The sequence below is a fragment of the Eriocheir sinensis genome, chromosome 30 (assembly GCF_024679095.1).
Source record: "Eriocheir sinensis breed Jianghai 21 chromosome 30, ASM2467909v1, whole genome shotgun sequence".
NCBI lineage: Eukaryota > Metazoa > Arthropoda > Malacostraca > Decapoda > Varunidae > Eriocheir > Eriocheir sinensis.
Window position 1 is genome coordinate 8097832 of NC_066538.1, and position 19359 is coordinate 8117190.

Genomic DNA, 19359 nt, shown 5'->3' on the forward strand with positions numbered 1-19359 from the left:
CAAACTGGTTGGCTTCATCGGACGAGTCTTTAATAATAAATCGGAAAAAGTAATATTAAAACTGCATAATTCGTTGGTTCGACCCCGGCTAGAGTACTGTGTACAGTTTTGGTCTCCCTACAGTAAAGACGTAGAAAAGTTGGAACGGGTTCAACAAAGAGTAACAAAAATGATTCCTAGGTTGAGAAATTTATCGTATGAACAAAGGCTTAAAGAAGTAAATTTATTCAGCCTATCAAAACGGAGAATGCGAGGCGATCTAATAGAAGTGTTTAAAATGTTTAAAGGATTCAGTGATATTAATACGGAAGATTACTTTACAATTGATCGATCAAATAGAACAAGAAGAAATCACAATTTGAAGATAAGTGGTAAAAGATTCTCGTCGCACGAAGCTAAACACTTCTTCTTCAATCGAGTTGTTAATGTTTGGAACTCTCTACCCTGTGATGTCGTTGATAGTACAACAGTTACGGCCTTCAAGAATAGACTAGACAATTTTTTTGTAATCCAAACAGCAACTAAGATATTGCTCATTGTCGTAATAACGTTAAGTTCTTTCGAATACTGGTGTCCTTGTCCGTTTTTATCGCCCGGTTAGTGGTAGCAGTAATGGTAGTTCTTTCCTCTTTCCTACATAATTTCCATGCAGTTTTTCCATGCTGCATGGTTCTTTTTCCTTTCCTGCCAGCTTTGGCTGGAGGGATGGGGGGGTGGGGAGGAGCCTTCGCCTTTGCTGTCCTTCATCTTCCACCTTTGATTAGATAGTTAGTGTAGCTTGTCACAAACAGCCTCGTAAGGACCAGCAGGTCTGCTGTTGTTTGTTCTTCCTTTGTGTTTCTTTGTGTTCCACCACCTCTCCTCTCCTCTCATCTCTTCTCCTCTAATCTCCTCTCCTTTCCTTTCCTTTCCTTTCCTTTCCTTTCCTTTCCTTTCCTTTCTTTTCCTTTCCTTTCCTTTCCTTTCCTTTCCTTTCCTTTCATCTCCATCTCCATCTACATCTCCACCTTCTCCCTTTCCCTCTCCATCCCCACCTCCTTCTCCCTTTCCTTCTCCATCTCCATCTCCTCCTCCTCCTCCTCCTTTGCTTTTTCCATCCTTAGCATCCACTTACTCTCGTTATTCCTTCTCCTCCTTCTCCTCCTCCTCCTCCTAATGCATGGTAAATCTCTGCAGGCAGGAGGAATCGGATCTTGGGGTCACCATCAGCAGTGACCTGTAACACGCGAAGCACTGTAAAATGGCATCACTATGAACGGGTTCATAGCGAGCAACTTCGAGTGTAAAACGCCAGACATAATGTTATCCTTGTGTAATTCCATGGTAAGACCGCATCTCGAGTTCAGAACAGTTTTGGTCCCCTAATTACAAGGAAGACATTGATTTACTGGAAAGCGTTCAATGACGCGCCACGAGAATGATTCCAGCCTCGAGGGCTCAACCATACGAGGAACAGCGACTCAACCTCTTTACACTGGAGAAAAGACGCCTACGAGGGGATATGATTCATATCTTTGATTATCTGAAAAAAGTTCAATAACGTCGATCAATCCAGATTCTTTGAACTGCAAACCAATTCAAGAACGAGAAATAACGGTTTACCCATTCAGTCGAGTCGATGTTGCACAGACATTGGAAGGAGTTTCTTCTCAAACTGAGTCATCCGCCATTGGAACAACCTTGCCTCAGAAGTAGTAAGTGCGAATACCATCAACTCCTTTAATCGACCGTCATTTCGCTGCGTCAGGAGTACACTGAACACCGAGGTGCTCTGAGCTGCTCTGTGGCACCAAGCGACTGTCGAGCAGAGTAAATCACCAGAGCGGGCAACCTCGTAGGCTTTCTGTTGCCTACATTTCCATGTTTCCATGTATCTTCTCCTCGTCGTCCTCCTCCTCCTCCTCCTCCTCCTTCTCCTCCTCCTCCTCCTCCTCTTGCTCTTTGTTCCATCCATCCTTAGCATCCCTTCTACTCTTGTTGTTATACTTCTTCCTGTTCCTCTTCCTCTTCCTCCTCCTCGTCCTCCTCTTCCTTCTTCACCTCCACTTATCCTGGCAGCCATTACAGCCCTCAGACACAGGTAAGCATGGTAATTAGTGTCACCTGCCCGCCTTCCGCCCACCTGGCCTCACCTTGGCTCTTGCGTCACACCTGCCCACTGACCTCCAGGTGAAATACAGGTACGCAAAAAGGGGGGGGGGGGAAGGGGAGGGGAGAGGGTGGAAGGGGACTGGAAAATGAAAAGGAGGGGGAGTAGGGAGTAAGGAGAAGGGGGGAGAGGAGGGGAGAAGGGGGAAAGGGGGGAGCTGGTTCAGGGGCGAAGATGGGTATGAGAAGGTGAGGGTAAGTGGTATGTGGGGCAAGGAAGAGGCATTGTTGTGAGGAGGAGGAGGAGGAGGAGGAGGAGGAGGATAAAAAAAATAGGGAATGTGAACCAGAACAAGGATATGAAATGAAAATGAAAATACATAAACGTTTAAATGACTGAAGGAATGAAGAGGAGGAGGAGGAGGAGGAGGAGGAGGAGGAGGAGGAGAAAAAATAGGGAACGTGAATCGGAACAAGGATATGAAAGGAAAATAAGAATAAGCGTTTACATACATGAAGAAATGAAGAAGATGAGAAGGAGAAGGAGGAGGAGGAGGAGAAGAGAAAATAGGGAACATGAATGAAAGGATAATATGAATAAATAAACGTTAAAATGAAAAATGAATGAATGAATGAATGTAGCGAGGAAAAGGAAACTACTAGAATGGGGCTAAAAATAAGTATAAGGATAAAAATAATGTAAAATCGAGTGAACGAATGAATGAAAACAAAAGGGAACAAAGAAAAAAAATAGAACACAACGGAAGATATAGAAGACAACGAAAGGAGGAAAAGATAGAGAATATAAAAGAAGAAGAAGAAGAAGAAGAAGAAGAAGAAGAAGACGATGACGAAGAAGAAAGACGTAGAACACACAGAAAAGAAGATAAACACAAAAATACCAAAAAAGAAAACGAAGAAAAACAAGAAGAAGAAGAAGAAGAAGACGATGACGAAGAAGAAAGACGTTGATTACACAAAAAAAAACGGAGAAAAAAAACGAAGAAAAAAACAAAGAAAAACAAGAACATGAAGAAAAAGAAGAAAAAGAAGAAGACTGCAAAGGTATATCACGGGCAAGGAAGAGACATCAAATAGGGGGAAGGGAAGATGGGGAGGGGGGAAGGGGGGAGGGGGAAGGGAGAGAAGAGTGAGGGTTAAGGGTGAGGGAAGGAGGTATGTAGGGCAAGGTGGAACAACTGTCATAGGGAGAGGAGGAGGAGGAGGAGGAGGAGGAAAAAAAGAAACGTGAAGAAGACCAAGAGAAGACGACCAGAGTGAGAAACATAAAGAGAAGGAGGAGGAGGAGGAGGAGGAGGAGGAGGAGGAGGGAAGGAGAAGAGTATGAAGAAGGAGGAGAAGGTGAAGGAAACAAGAGGAGGTAAACAGTGAAGGAAAAAAGGAAGGAGGAAAGGAGGGAGGAAACTGTGGATTGTGGCGGAATGGAGGAGGAGGAGGAGGAGGAGGAGGAGCGTGACAGCTGATGATTACAAGGACGATGATAAATATGGGGGAGAGAGAGAGAGAGAGAGAGAGAGAGAGAGAGAGAGAGAGAGAGAGAGAGAGAGAGAGAGAGAGACGGGAGGTACAATATCGTTTTTCTTCGCTTACTAAAATCACTCAACCATCTCCATATTCTCCTCCTCCTCTTCCTCCGCCCCTTCCTCCTCCTCCTCCTCCTCCTCCTCCTCCCACACACTTCCGCTAAAGGACTCCAAATAAAAAAAGAACCAAAAGGAAAGATACAAAAAAAAAAGACAAACAGAGAGAGAGAGAGAGAGAGAGAGAGAGAGAGAGAGAGAGAGAGAGAGAGAGAGAGAAGACAAAAAAAAAAAGGAAGGAAGACACCCACACTGAGAATCGCGTCTTCAGCCACAAAAACAAGTTATCTTTGAGCCCACCAATCAGGACAGGCCTTGGGGAGTGAGAGGGGAGGGGCAGGGGGAGGGGGGGGTTCCGTCTCAGCCAATAGGAGGCGCGCAAGGACGGGCCAGGGAAGGTATATAAGGCGGGCGGCGTACTATCGGCGAGCCACTGTGACACTCGCCGCCGAAGAGAACACACGAACACACAGACTCCATCATGCGGCCTCTGGTGGGTGATAGTGACGGTGGTGGTGGTGGTGGTGGTGCTTGTGGTGATACTTGTAGTGTCGTGACGTGCTGTGATTTTTATTTTTGTTTGTTTGTGTATTTTTCTCCCTACTATCATTTTCATTTATAAGATAGCAAGAGAAATAAGCTGAAAAAAATGAGCACTGCGCTATCAAAGGAATATACAAATTAAAGAACGAAAAGAGACAGTATCAAAATCTCTTAACGAAATATTTAGATAAGGAAAATGAGCGAAAAAAAATCAGTATGTAAAATATCGTGACAGTGGCGGCTTCATGACTTTTTTTCTTGAGGGGAGGTTTGGGGGTCATTTGGCTCTGTGGTTACGGTGGGCAACTCGCGACGGAAAGGCTGCGAGGTCGATCCCGAACCTATTAAGGGACTATTACACTGGGCAAATTTTCCGTGGATCTTCAGTCAAACCACGATTTCCGCTGGCGTGGTTCTCATATTTCCGTGGTTTTCTGACGTGTCCGCGATCTTCCAAAGCTGCGTTAGATTTCACCGGAGGACGACGGTATTACTCACCATCAGCAGCAACAGCAATAACAAGAAACAAATGAGAACCACGCTAGCGGGAATCATGGTTTGACTAAAGATCCATGAAAAATTTGCCCAGTGTAATAGTCCTTTACCCGGATGTCCCACCTCCCCTGTGACCCGCAGTAATAGATCCTTATCCACCACTGAGGCAGAAAGGAAAGAAATAAAAAAAGAGAGAAACGATGAACAAAACTAAAGAGAAGAGAATGGAAAGGAAAATAAATAAAAAGAGGGCCAAGTAAAGGAAAAGAGGAGGCGGGCTCAAAGGCCACTGAGACGGAGATGCACACTAAGGCCACGCGCAGCTTAACGTATATCCCAAAACTTTGCCGAAGGTGTAATTAGGGAGAGGAGATGGAAGGTAAAGGTGGGAGCATACCCTATAGCTGCGCGTGGCGGTGGTGCTCATCTCCGTCACATTGGCCTAACTATTGCCAAGATTATCGTTCTCAGAGCATAGTATTTATCGGTTTCTGACGCCTAACTATTGCCAAGAATCATCATCAATTAACTATTTTAACGATTAATATAAAGGAATCTCGTTATAGGGGCTCAGGAGACAGTTTTTGGGTTGGAAGTTGGTAAATATAAGAGGCTGAGTACGACAATCTGGCAACCCTTACCCCGACACAAGCCCAGTGCGACATCCGGGTTACCACAGTTTACCCTCCGAAGCAGCGTTGCCAAATTGTCGTACTCTGAACACTACATTTATCATTTTTAGGCTCCAAGACTGTCGTAACCACACAAATAACGATATAAATTTTAAGTTATCGTTAAAACTGTTAAATATTGATGGTTTTCGTTTTTTCTGCTATATTTATCGGTCAGAAACTACGAAAATGCAATGCGCTGAGTACGATAATTTGGCAACGCTGCTCCGAAGGTTTCCCCAGGTACCCATTTATCGACCAGCCCGAAAATAAGGGTGAACAACTGGGTGGGCTGCACGTCAACTACCCGGGCCAGGATTCGAACCCGGGCCTGTAGATTCTTAAATAGGGACGCTAAACACTGCATCACGGAGGTAGATAGAAGGGAAGAAGAAAATAGTGAAATCTCAACGCAACACCTGTAGATGAGGATATATAGCGAAACACACACACACACACTCAGAAGCGAGACGGCGTATAATATGTAACAACCATCACGAAATGCAGACAAAAGAAGGAAAGAAAAGAGGAGAAAGAAAGACGACACGCACGAAGGATTATGGAAGGCAGTGTTCAGGGCAGGTTCTTGCAGCGGACAAAAAAAAAAAAATACTGGGATAAGAAGAGGTAGGGAAAATAAGGCATAGATATATAGATGGATAGATAGAAAAATACATACATATAGACAGATAGATAAATTAAAATAGACTAAAAAGTATTGATTAAAGCACAGAAAAGGGAATAACAATCGAAAATAATGAATAACAACAGTAAAACAAAGGATAAATATAGTGAATTCAAAGAGAATCGAATAATAAAGTAAGACAATCGTAATAAGGAATAACAATCGTAAAATAAAGGATAATAATTAAGTAAAAAATGTTAAATAAAACAATAAAAACATAATAAATAACAAAAAAATAACTAAAGGATAAAAATCGCAACATAAAACAAATGAATAAAGATCTCAACGAAACACGAACCAAAAAAAAAAAAGATAAGAACGAAAGAAAAAAAATAACTGCCACGAATAATTAAAAAAAAAGTTATATTCAGATCAGGTTACTGTAGCTAAAAGGATCGTTCAAGCGACTGTTATTAATGCAAGAACTTTATTGATTACTTTTTTATTGCGATATGAAAATGAAGGGAAAACGAGCGGTAATTAGGATGTTAATGAGATGTTAAAACTGACTTCATGTTCATTACCGATATGTTTAATTAGTTCATTCGTTTACTTCTTTCTAATTGTTCTTCGTGTTTTTGTTGTTTTTCTTCTTCCTCTTCTTTTTTTTCTTCTTTTTCTTCTTCTTCTTCTTCTTTTCTTCCTCTTCTTCTTTTTCTTTTTCCTCTTTTTCTTCTTCTTCTTCCTCTTCTTTTTCTTCTTCTTCTTCTTCTTCTTCTTTTTCTTCTCCTTTTTTCTTCTTTTTCTTCTTCTTCCTCTTCTTCTTCTTCTTCTTCTTCTTCTTCTTAATCATCTTCTTCCATCATTCCTTTAGTTCTTCATTTATTCCTTTAGTTTTTCGTTTATTCATTTAGTTATTCGTTTATTCATTTAGTTATTCGTTTATTCATTTAGTTCTTCATTCATTTAGTTCTTAAGAGTTTTGTGAAAAATTTTATATATCTACGGAGTTCGATCTGACTTACTGTTCATTTACTGTTTCATTTATTTCTTCCCTTATTCTCTGTCATTTATTCAGTTTATTCCTTTAGTTCTTCACTCGTTCATTCACCTCTTTAATGTATAAATAATAAGGCGTTAGACCTGACTTTATGTTCACTTAATGATTCAATTACTTTTTCGTTCATTCATTGCATTCATTTATACATTCGTTTAGAGTTTTAGTGTATAAAAAATATGGCGTTAGACCTGACTTTATTTTCATTAACTGATTCAATTACTTCTTCTGAGTGGTGTGCAAATAGGGTCTTTTTTCTACTTAACCACAAACACCAAAACAAACACCATACCAACACCACAACATAAACAGTATCTTCACCACCATCACCACAAACACGACCATCATCACCACGAGACACCACATTAATACATCATCACCACCATCACCACTATCATCATCATCACCACCACCATTGCATCACCACTTTTAACACCACCACCACACCATAAAATTACCTTCCACTACACCCTGCCACCATATCAAGGCTACACACACACACACACACACACACATGCAAACAATGACCAATACGATTTTTTTTTATCAATCTAAATACGAATTCCATATAACTAAACTCTCTCTCTCTCTCTCTCTCTCTCTCTCTCTCTCTCTCTCTGCACCTGTCCACTGACCCTCACTAATTACAGGTAAGACTTCCCACCTGCAACAAAAACAATAATAACAACAACAATCACGACAATTACCTGGGGAGAGAAGGGTGGAGGAGCGGAGGAAAGGAAGGAGGGAGGAAAGGGAGAGAAATGGAGGTAAAGGGTGGAGTTACCTACCTTTTCTAATTCCTTTTCTCCCTTCCTGACCCCCCCCCCCCCCCCTTCACTCTCTATTCCTTTTCCTCCATTCTCTCCCATATTTGGTTACCTCCTCCTCCTCCTCCTCCTCCTTTCTTCTTGACCTTGACAGATGAATATATTATTTTTTGTGTACATTTCAATGTCTCGCCCCTAATGACGTTTTTTTGTGTGTCAGGGTTATAATTATTTTTTTTATCATACCGGTTCGTGTTTTTATCTTTACTTTCAGGGTTATCCTTGTACACGCAGTAGTAGTAGTAGTAGTAGTAGTAGTAGTAGTAGTAGTAGTAGTAGCCAAGTCTTACTATTACTACTACAACTACTACAGCTATTATTATTACTACTACTACTTACCACCACATACCAATATAACGACACACACACACACACACACACACACACACACACACACACATAAGGTTAATTAAGGAAGGTAACGTTACACTAACAGAGTCACGTGACAGTTGAAGAGGTAAGGTTACGGAGGAGGAGGAGGAGGAGGAGGAAGGAAAGTAAAAAGGAATACAAAGGTGAGATAATATGAGGAGGAAGGAAAGGCAAAGAAAAACAAGGGCAGGAAGAAAGGAATTAAGGACGAGGATAAAAAGAGGAGGAGGAAGAGGAAGAGAGGAAGAAAATTAGCACTTGGGAATAACGGGATGCAGGAAGAGGAAGAGGAGGAGGAGGAGGAGGAGGAGGAGGAGGAGGAGGAAGAGGAGGGCTGTTATTCTTCTTTTCTTCCTCCTCTTCCAGACACGTTCCTCCCCCCTCCTTCCTCCCCTACCTCCCTTTCCCTCCTTCCCACGAGACTGGAGGGAGAAAGGGGGGTGGGGGAAGGAGGGAGGGAGAGAGAGAGAATTTGAAGGTCGACGGCTGGCTCATCTTCCTCCTCTTCTTCACTCATCTTCGCTCATCTTCATTCTCTCTCTCTCTCTCTCTCTCTCTCTCTCTCTCTCTCTCTCCGGGGATTAGCGTATCGAGAGAGAGAGAGAGAGAGAGAGAGAGAGAGAGAGAGAGAGAGAGAGAGAATGAAATCACGAAAACGACTGCGAGAGTAAATACAGTGAAGGAGGAAGAAGAGGAGGAGGAGGAGGAGGAGGAGGAAGGCAAACCCGGATATGCATACCTGCTTATTGAAAGAGTTGAGACAGGTGAACCGAAGGGAAGGTGAAGGGGGGGAAAGGGAAGGGGAGGGAGGAAGGGAGGAAAGGGAAGGGGAGTGGAGGAAAGGTTGAAGGGAGGAAGAATATGTAAGAAGGTGAAAGGTAAGGCAGGGGAGGAAGAGAATGGAAGATGTAGGTAATAAAAGAGGAAGGAAAGGGAAAGGGAAGGAAAGAGAAAAAAAAGGGAAGAGTAGGGAAAGAGATGAAGAATAGGAAGGAAAGGTATGAAAAGAGGAAGACAAAGGGAAAGGAAGGGAAAGAACAAGAGTAAGAATAGTAAAAGGAGAGAAAAAAGGAAAGGAAAGACAGGAAAAAGAATAGGGAATAGATAAACAACATGACAGAAGATAAAAAAAAGGAAGAAAGAGATAGGGAGCAAAGGGAGAACAAGAAACAGGGAGGAAGAGAAGAGGTAGGGAGAAAGAAGTGAAGGAGATAAATATAAATCAGAAAATAGTAGACAAAAAATAAATTAAAAGAGGAAAGAGAAAATAATTATTAAAAACGTGAGTTAAAGAAGTCGGAGAGAAGAGAAGGAATAAGAGGAGCAGGAAGAGGAGAGATGACACCAGAAGGAGGAAGAGGAGTGGTGACACGTGACCCGAGGAGGAGGAGGAGGAGGAGGAGGAGATGACATTTGACAAGTGAAGATGGTACACAGGTAGGGGGGAATGGGGGAGAGTGCCAGGTAAATTTGAACTGGGGGAAGACAGGTAAGGAGGAGGAGGAGGAGAAGGTGGTAGATGACAGGTAAAAATGTTAGGGGGGATGTAGGGAAAAGGAGGAAAAGAGAAGATAAGGGGAGTGGGAAGAAAGGAAAGAGAGGAAGGGAGAAGACAAGGGGAGGGGGGATAGGAGGAGGAGATGAAGGAATGAGAAGATAGGGAAGAAGAAAGGGAGGTAAGGAAGGGTGAGGAGGTGAAGGAGAGGAAAGAAAGGAGTGGATGGGGGAAGATAAACAAAGAAGAGAGAAAAGGGAGGCAAGGAAGAGGAAGAATAGGAGTCAAGGAAGAGAAGGAAGAGAAGGAAGAGAAGGAAGGGGAAGGGGGGGAGGGGGGAGCCTGACCTTGCCTCCTCGTTTTTTTGCCCTGCGAGGTGAAAGTTGTGAGGGGGGGCGGGGAGGGAGAGAAGAGGGGGGAAGGGGGGAGGGGTGAAAGGGGAGAATCTTCAGCTGGCAACAGTGTCCTCGCCCTCTCTGTCTGTCTGTCTGTCTATTTGTGTGCTTGTGTGTTTGTTTGTTTGTTTGTTTGTTTCTTATACTCATGGTTTACGTTTAGCTTCATCGGTTTGTGTGTGTGTGTGTGTGTGTGTGTGTGTGTGTGTGTGTGTTTGTTGGTGTTTTCAATGTTTGTTTATTTTTTGTCTGCTTCCTTATGTTTGTTTGTCTAGTGTCTGTGTTTGAGTCTGTTAGTTTGTGTGTGTGTTTGTGTGTCTCTCTTCCTCCCTTCTTCCTCTTCTTTGCTTCTTCTCCCTTCCTCTTCCTTCTCTCCCTTCTTCCCGTCTTCCCTTTCCTTCCCTCCCTTCCCTCTTTGTGTCTGTTTAACTCTTGTCTGTACTTCTTGTTCAGCTCGTTTGTCTGTGTCTCTCCGTATCTCTATTCTGTCTGTGTCTGATCTTGCTATTAATTCACCTGTCTGTCTGTCTATGCTAAATCCTATCTTGGGCTGGTCTGTCTGTCTGTCTGTCGCTTTCATTTCCTGTCTGTCAATTCACACACGCATAATTACAATACATTCTAATTACTTCTTATTTTTATTTACTTAATTGTTCATCATCACCAAACTTAATTAAACTTTTCTCTACATCTATTTTCTTTCTCTCTATCACTTTTCCTCCTCCTTTCCTCTCTTCCTCTCCTCCTCCGATTGTCTTCCTCCTCTTCCTCCGACTGTCTTCCTCCTCCTCCTCCTCCTCCTCCTCCTCCTCCGACTGTCTTCCTCCTCCTCCTCCTCCTCCTCCTCCGACTGTCTTCCCCGCACCTATTTCAACATCTTTTTTCTTCCTCTTCTTCCTCCTCTATTCATCTCTATTTTGCATTCCCCAATTCTCCTCTGCATCGCTTTTTTGAACACATATCAACTTTCATCTTCTACGTCTGTTTCGTTATCAATCTCTGTCTGCCTCTCTGTCTGTCTAGAAGAATTATAATCACTCTTTGACCTTCACATTCCTTCCTTCCTTCCTTTCATCCCTCGTTCGTTTCTTCCTTTTCTTTTCCTTCCTTCCTTCCTTCCTTCACATTCTCTTTATTCATTCTCTTTTCAACATCTATCAAACCTTTCTTTCTTTCCTTCCTGCCTTCCTTTCTACTCATTTTCTTTGCTCATTCTCTTCTCAACGTCTATCACAGCCTTCCTTTCCTTCCTTCCTTCCTTCCTTTCTTCGCATTCTCTATACTCATTCTCTTCTCAATATGTCACAGCCTTTTATTCTTCCTTCCTTCCTTCCTTCCTTCTAATTCGCTCTTCTCATTTTCTTCTTACATTTATCGCAGTTTTTCTATTCTTCCTTCTTTCCTTCCTTCCTTCACATTCTCTTTTCTCATTATCTTTTCACCATCCAATACAGTTAATCTACCCTTCCTTCCTTCCTTTCTCTATTACTTCCTTCCACCTTTCCTTCTTCTGTTTTCTTCCCTCCTTCCCCCTTTCATTTCGAGTTTCCTTCATTCCCTCATTCCTTTCCTATTTCCTTCCCTTCTTCCTTTAATATTTCCTTCCCTTATTCCATCCTTCCTTCCACCGATCTTTTCCTTTCCTTCCCTCCTTTCCCTTTCCCCTTCCTTTAAATTTCCTTCCCTTATTCCATCCTCCCTTCCACCGTTCTTTTCCTTTCCTTCCCTCCCTTCCCTTTCCACCTTCCTTTAAATTTCCTTCCTTCCACCGTTGTCTTCCTTCTCTTCCCTCCCTTCCCTTTCCCCTTCCTTCTTTTACAATACAAATTTCACCTTTATCACCTTTCCTTAACATTTCCTCACTTTTCCTTCCTTATTCCTTTATTCAATTTCTCCAAGGGACACAAAAATAGCAATGACACACACACACACACACACACACACACACACACACACACACACACACACACACACGGGGCGGACTGAAGCGGTGTCGAGTCGTGGCTTCGATGCTTCACTCCCTGACCCGCGGTGACCCCAAGCTGTGTGACCTGACCTGACCCCCCATTCACCCTACCCCCCACCCCTCTACCCTTTCCCTTCTTGTCTCTCCCTCGCCCTACTTACCCTTCTTCCATCCCTTGCATAGCTTCTCCTCCTCCTCCTCCTCCTCCTCCTCCTCCCACGATTTTCTTTTCTTTTTTTTCATTCTCTTCTTCACCATATTTCTATTTCCTATATTTTCCATTTTCTCCTCTTTTCTTCTTTATTCTTATTCCCTTTAGTTTCCCTATTTTGTGTTTCCTCCTCTTCCTCCTCCTCCTCTTCTTCCTCGCTTTCTACGTCCTATATTTTGTTTTTCCTTATTTTTATTCTTTGCTTTTTCCTTCATTCTGTATTTCCTCAGTTTCTCTCTCTCCTCATCCTCCTCCTTTTCTATTATTTTCTATTTTATCTCCTTTATCAACTCGTTCTTCTCCTTCTCCTCTTTCTCCTCTATTCACCTCTATTATTTTGCATTCCCTCCTCCTCCTCCTCGTCCAATCACTTTCGTTACAATCTCTTCATTCTTCTCTTTCTTTGTCCTCCTCCTCCTCCTCCTCCTCCTCCTCCTCCAATCACCTTCGTTACAATCTCTTCATTCTTCTCTTTCTTTGTCCTCCTCCTCCTCCTCCTCCTCCAACTCTTCTATTCTTTTCTCCTCCAAATATTCCCTTTTGAGAGAGAGAGAGAGAGAGAGAGAGAGAGAGAGAGAGAGAGAGAGAGAGAGAGAGAGAGAGAGAGAGAGAGAGAGAGAGAGAGAGAGAGAGAGAGAGAGAGAGAGAGAGAGAGAGAGAGAGAGAGAGAGAACCTGTCTTTTGGATCGAGTATTGCGACAGAAAGTGAATCAACATTTGCAACACGCCGAGCATTAAAAGTGAAATTATTAGTAAAAGTTAAAAGCCCTCTTCTTAATATACCTGCAAAAAGGGGGGGAGGAGGGGGCAGAGGGGCGGGGGTGGGGGTCATGTGTACCTTTCCTATATATCTTATGTCTGTATGTTCCTCTCTGTATGTCATTATTATTTTTTTTAGGAATCTTTGTTTCATTCCTTATTTATTTCTGTTTCATTTCATTCCTTCCTTAATTTCTTCATGTCGTTTTCTTCTTCTTATCTCTTTATATTGTCTATTCATTTATCTATCTATCTACCGGTGTGTGTGGTGTGTCTTTTTTTGTCTATCTGTTTATCGAAGACTAATATATTTTATCTGACTACCTTTTTGCATGTGTCTTTCTGTTGTTTCTCTGTCTATGTGTCTCTGCCTGTCTGTCTGTTTCTCTGTCTGTCTGTCTGTCTGTCTTATTACTACAAAGAATATAATCTGTAAAATTATAAAAGTAAAAAGAAAACTAGTAATAACTGCGATAACAACAATAATAGCAACAGTAATAATAATAATAATAATAACAATAATAATAATAATAATAATAATAATAATAATAATAATAATAATAATGATAATAATAATAATAGAAAGCAACATTGCACAATCTCCCTTATTCAAAAGATACATTAAAAGAAAAGGAAGACGAAGAAGAAATTACAAAGAAAATATATAATGAGAACGAAGTCGTGAGAGAGAGAGAGAGAGAGAGAGAGAGAGAGAGAGAGAGAGAGAGAGAGAGAGAGAGAGAGAGAGAGAGAATATATAAACTCTCAGACCTTTCCCTTATTTGTCCTTTGCGGTTTAGACATTAAAATATTACAAAGGGAGGAAGAGGAGGAGGAAGAGGAGGAGGAGGAGGAGGAGGAGGAGGAGGAGGAGGTAGACAAGAAAAGATGAGGAAAAGAAACAGAAGATACGGAGGAAGATGCAGCAAGAAAAAAAAAAGCCAAAAAGGAAAAATAAAAAAAAGAAATAAAGGTGAAATATGAGACAAAGGTGAAATAAAAATGAATACAAAGAGAAAAAAAAAAGGAGAAAAGAGGAAGAAGAAAAGACACGAGGGAATTGATCTTATTTAACATATATTAAAAAAAGTTGAAAGGAGAAAAAGGAAAAGGATAGGAAAAACAAAACAGAAAGGAATGAAGTTTTAAAGAAGGAAAAAAACTGATTAAGTGAAAAAGAATACCAAGAAAAAATAAAAAAAAAAGGGAGACAGTGAAAACGAACAGGTAAAAAAAAAAAAAGGAAGAACGATAAGAAGGAAGGGGAACGAAGAGGGAAGAGGGAGGGACGAGGAAGAGAAAAAAAATAGATGGGGGAGTGGAAGACAGAGAGAAAGAGAACAAAAACAAAAAGAGGGAGAGAAAGAGGAGGAAGGAGGGAAGTACGTTAGGAAGGAAAGGAGGTTAAGTTAGAGAAGTGGAAGGAGAGAAGGCATTGGCATAAGCCAGGTGTGAAGGACGAAATAACAAGGTAAACAACACAGGTATACGGTATGAAAAACAAGGTAAATATGCGTCAGGTAATAATAGACTAATAAACAACAGGTAAGAAGAGTCGGTACAACATGATGGATGATACGTAAGGTTAAGGTGTGATGGGTTAATTAGACAGGTAAAGGTGTGTGACTAATGAATGTTTTTTTTGTTGTTTCTACAGATAATTCTTCTTGCTCTGGTGGCGGTGGCGGCGGCGCAGTTCAACCAGGTGAGAGAGAGAGAGAGAGAGAGAGAGAGAGAGAGAGAGAGAGAGAGAGAGAGAGAGAGAGAGAGAATTTTCTGAACATTCCAAACGAGACAAAGAATAATTGAAAACCGTGCATGAGAGAGAGAGAGAGAGAGAGAGAGAGAGAGAGAGAGAGAGAGAGAGAGAGAGAGAGAGAAAAAAAAATTTCTGAACATTCCAAACAAGACAAAGAATGATAGAAAAACGTGCAAGAGAGAGAGAGAGAGAGAGAGAGAGAGAGAGAGAGAGAGAGAGAGAGAGAGAGAGAGAGAGAGAGAGAGAGAGAATGGAAGAAAAAAGCCCATCTCCCTATCTTCTTTCCACCCTTCTTTTCTCTTCCCTCCACCCACTTCTCCCTTTCCCTCCCTCCCTCCTTTCCTCCACACTCCACCCTTCTCTCCATTAACCCACTAACCTTCCCTCTTCTCCTCCACTAACCTCCTCCCACTCCTTTTCGCACCTGTCACTTTCCTCCATTATTCTCTTTCCTTCCCTCTCCCTTATAATATTTTCTCCCTTTCACTTTTATTTTTTTCTCTTCTCCTCCTTCTTCACTAATCCGTCCCTCACACTTTCCTTCCTTCCCTCCACTTCATCTTCCATTCCTCTTCCATTCTTTCCTTCCTTTTTCTGCCTCACAATTCCCTTCCCTGTTTTCCTGTTCCTTTCATCTCCCTTTTCCTTCCCTTTTTCCTTTCAACTTTTTCTTCCTTTTCTTCTTTCTCCCTCCTTTTCCTTTCCTTCTATTTTCTTCCTTTCCCTTCCCTTCGCTGTTTTCCTGTTCCCTTCCTCTCCCTTCTCCTTCGCATATTCCTTCCATTACTCTCTCCCTTTCTCTCCCCTTTACTTCTCCAGCCTTTCTCCCCCTTTATCAACCTTTTCTCCTCCCTTTCTTTCAACATCCCTCATTCCCTTTTTCCTTCCACCTCCTTCCATTACTCTTTATCCCTCCCTCATTATTTTAACTCGCTTCTCCCTCCTCTTTCTCTTTCCTTCCACTTCTCTAACATAAACCTCCTTTCCTCCCTAACATACTTCCCTCCTTCCTCCTCTTTCTTTCCCTCTTTTTCGTCCTCTTTCTCTCCGCCTTCCACCCCCCCCCCCCCCATCTCTTTTCCTCTTCCTTGTCCCTCCCTCTTTCCTTTCCTTTTCTCTCCTCTCTTTTAGTTCTCCCTTTCCCCTTGCCTTCTTTCCTTTCCCTCCCTTCTTCCTCCTCTTTCTCCACTGCTTCTAATCACCCCCTATCTTCCACATTACCCCTATTTTCTTCCTTTTCTCTCCCCCTCCCTCCACTTTCCTACACTCCCCCCCCCCCTCCTCCACCCCCAACTCACCCCTCTTCCCTCCCCCCCAACAGCCACGCTTCGGGTCGTCACGATTCCTCCGCTTCGATGACGACGACTTCGATGACTTTTTCGATGACGACGACGACGACTCGCTGGAGGACCTGTACGAGGACCTCTACGATGACGACGCCGACGACCGCGCGGAGGCGAGGGCGGCGCTGACGAGGCTGCGGGCGTCGGGCGCGATAACCGGGGACGCCTTCAGGAGGAACCGATTCGTGAACGCCAGGTGAGAGGGGAGGGGGAGAGGGGGGCCTGGTGGGGGGTTACCTGGAAGGTGGAGTTACCTGGAGGGGAGAGAGGTACCTGGTTGTGTTTGTTGATGTGGGTATTTGTTTATGTGGGTGTGTACATGTGTGTGTTTACCTGGATGAGTGTTTATTTGTGTTTACCTGTGTTTGTTTACCTGTGTGTTTTTTGATCTGGGTGTTTCTTTGTTTACGTGGATGTTTGTTTACGTGTGTGTGTGTGTGTGGGGGGGGGGGTTTAAGTGAGAGTTTACCTGGTGTGTGTTTATCTGGGTGCTTGTTTACCTGGGTGTTTGTTTCCCTGGGTGTTTAATTAGGTGGGTTTGTGTTTATGTGGAAGGTTGTTTATGTGGGTGGGTGTCTGCCTGCATTTACCTCCGTGTGTGTGTGTGTGTGTGTGTGTGTTCAAATGCATCTCACCACCACCTCAATCTTCCTTTCTTCTCTCCCGCCAACAGAAGCAACAACCGAGGCTTCAACACCAACCGAAACTTCAACAGCCCCAGACCCAGTTTCAACACCGGCAGCTTCAACAATCACCGCAGCACCATTTTCCCCACCCAAAGACCCAGTTTCAACACCCAGAGACCCAGCAGTTTCAACGCCCAAAGACCCAGCAGTTTCAATACCCAGAGACCCAGTAGTTTCAACACCCCCAGACCCAGCAGTTTCGGTACCTCCTCCAGCAGTTTCGGGACCCAGGGGAACAGTTTCAACACCCCGCGCCCCGCTTTCAACTCCTTCCGTAGTCCCCTCCCAGCCTCTTCCATCCCACAGAAACGGCCATTCTCCTCCTCCTCCTCCACGAAGTTCCTCCCTGCCACCTCCTCCTCCCTCAATGATATCTCCCGTCCCTCCTCCTTTCGCAAGACTTCACCCTCCCCCTTCAAGTCCCTCCCCTCCTTCTCGTGGCCTGGAGGCAGCGGGTACTACTTCAGCATGAGTACCAACGGGGCCAAACCTGTCTCCTATTTCATCCGCTACGACGATGACTAAACGGTGTGATGACGATGACCTAGGATGAAAGTAAGGATGAATAGGGAAATAGTGAGATGAATGATGACGAAATGTGACGATACTGAAAACTATGACTATTACTACTATTACTGCTGAAGATGAATACAAAACGATGAATAAGGAAATAGGGATGATAATGATTGATGACCTAAGTGATGAGTGAAAACAACTACTCCGACTATTATTACAACTACTATTTAGGATGAATATATGGATGAAAAGGGAAGTTACGATAGATGATGATGATGATTACGTAATGTGATGATGATGATGATGATTACTATTGCTACTTAGGGTGAATACAGAGATGATGAATAGGAAAGTAAAGGAAGGAGGAGGAGGAGTATGCAAGGGGTAGCCATCGTCTTCACAGGAGTTGCCGTAATTTATCTCGTGAAAGAAAACGGAACATTTTTCTTCAACAGATTATCAAGAAAAATCAATACATATATTTTTTTTACGTTTTAAGACAGTTCACGAAATCCGACGTTATCTTATATAAACTGGAGATGACCTAATTTGTAGTATTAAAATTCTAAACCATTGAAGGACAAGAAAGCTTTAAATACTATTTCTGATTACTACATACCAAATTACACATACAAAAACACTAGAGAATTCCTTGCATGTATATTTTTCTTAAGCTAAGCAAAATCCATACAAAAAACTATATAATGTTTAAAAGTTCATATTAAAACACTTAACAAAAAAAATCAAAAACCCTGATAACAGTTTCAAGACAAAAAAGAAAAAAAAAGAATACGGACCCACGTGTATTTTTCAAAGTTTAAAATCAATCACTAAATTTACACAAGAAATGTTCCCTCCCGTTTTAGAAACTTCCGAAATCCAGAAAATTAAAGCAAACATTTATTTTACGTTTGAGTGACTAACAAATCACCAAAATTCTTATCCGTTCCTAGATTGTGGTCCATCTGCTGATTCTTCCATTCCTCAAAAATAAATAAATAAATAAATAAGTAAATAAAAAATAGAAATAAAAACACCAACAAGTCACCATACTCAAATTGTCATCCAAGTAATAAAAAAGAAACAGACTAGTGACGAAAACACACACACACACACACACACACACACACACACACACACACACACACACACACACACACACACACACACACACACAAACAAACAAACAACAAACAAACAAACGCACGAACACACATACGAGATGAAGTACGGCAACCCTATGTGAAAACTTATAAATTTAGCATGCAAATATTTATTATACGAACACACACACACACACACACACACACACACACACACACACACACACACACACACACACACACACACACACTATTACACTTCCACGATTAATTCGTTCATTATTATCATCACTGTTCCCGACAACTTCCCGAGTCCCATCTTTTTTAAATCATCTTTCGAATTTCTGAGTTTAACTGAATATATCCTTTCTAATCACCAAGTCTAAATATTTTGAATTTTGTATTATCTTTTTTACTAAAGTCATTCAAAATTCAGAGGTCAGTATTTATATTAAACAAAACTTTAACATATCTATTCTAAATTATCTTCAAATTTCCGAGTTCACATATTCTAGATTTCCCATATTTTCATTCTTTTAAAATTATGTTCAGTAGTTGTATGAAAAACATGACATTTCTAACAAAAAGAAAAAAATATGAACTTTCAGTAATTCTCAAAACTTAAAATAATTAACTAATAAAAAATACCTTTTCAAAACAACCATTCATATCTATATTCGCAAAACAAACTCACAAAACTATACTTGTTACTATATTTTTTTTAACATTCAAATTCACTAACTCAAAAAATCTGTAAAAACATTGACTTGCTTTCAAATATTATACAAAACAATTGGTATAATATTCAGGAAAGGCACCGCGGAAACGACCGATGAATTATTCC

General features: G+C 41.9%; 1 protein-coding gene across 1 annotated transcript; it reads left to right on the plus strand.

Moving 5' to 3' along the window:
• The first annotated feature begins 4118 nt into the window (after positions 1-4118).
• LOC127005542 (putative protein TPRXL) lies at positions 4119-18579 on the plus strand. The gene is made up of 4 exons (XM_050874467.1): positions 4119-4182; positions 14766-14813; positions 16189-16406; positions 16884-18579. The coding sequence occupies exons 1-4, from the start codon at positions 4171-4173 to the stop codon at positions 17419-17421; spliced, it is 816 nt and encodes a 271-aa protein (XP_050730424.1). The 5' UTR covers positions 4119-4170; the 3' UTR covers positions 17422-18579.
• The last annotated feature ends 780 nt before the right edge of the window (positions 18580-19359 follow it).

Excerpts from the sequence above, each read along its gene's own strand:
- LOC127005542 (XM_050874467.1), top strand. Across the intron at positions 14,814-16,188 it reads CGGCGGCGCAGTTCAACCAG|CCACGCTTCGGGTCGTCACG; the intron begins GTGAGAGAGAGA and ends CCCCCCCAACAG. Across the intron at positions 16,407-16,883 it reads AACCGATTCGTGAACGCCAG|AAGCAACAACCGAGGCTTCA; the intron begins GTGAGAGGGGAG and ends TCCCGCCAACAG.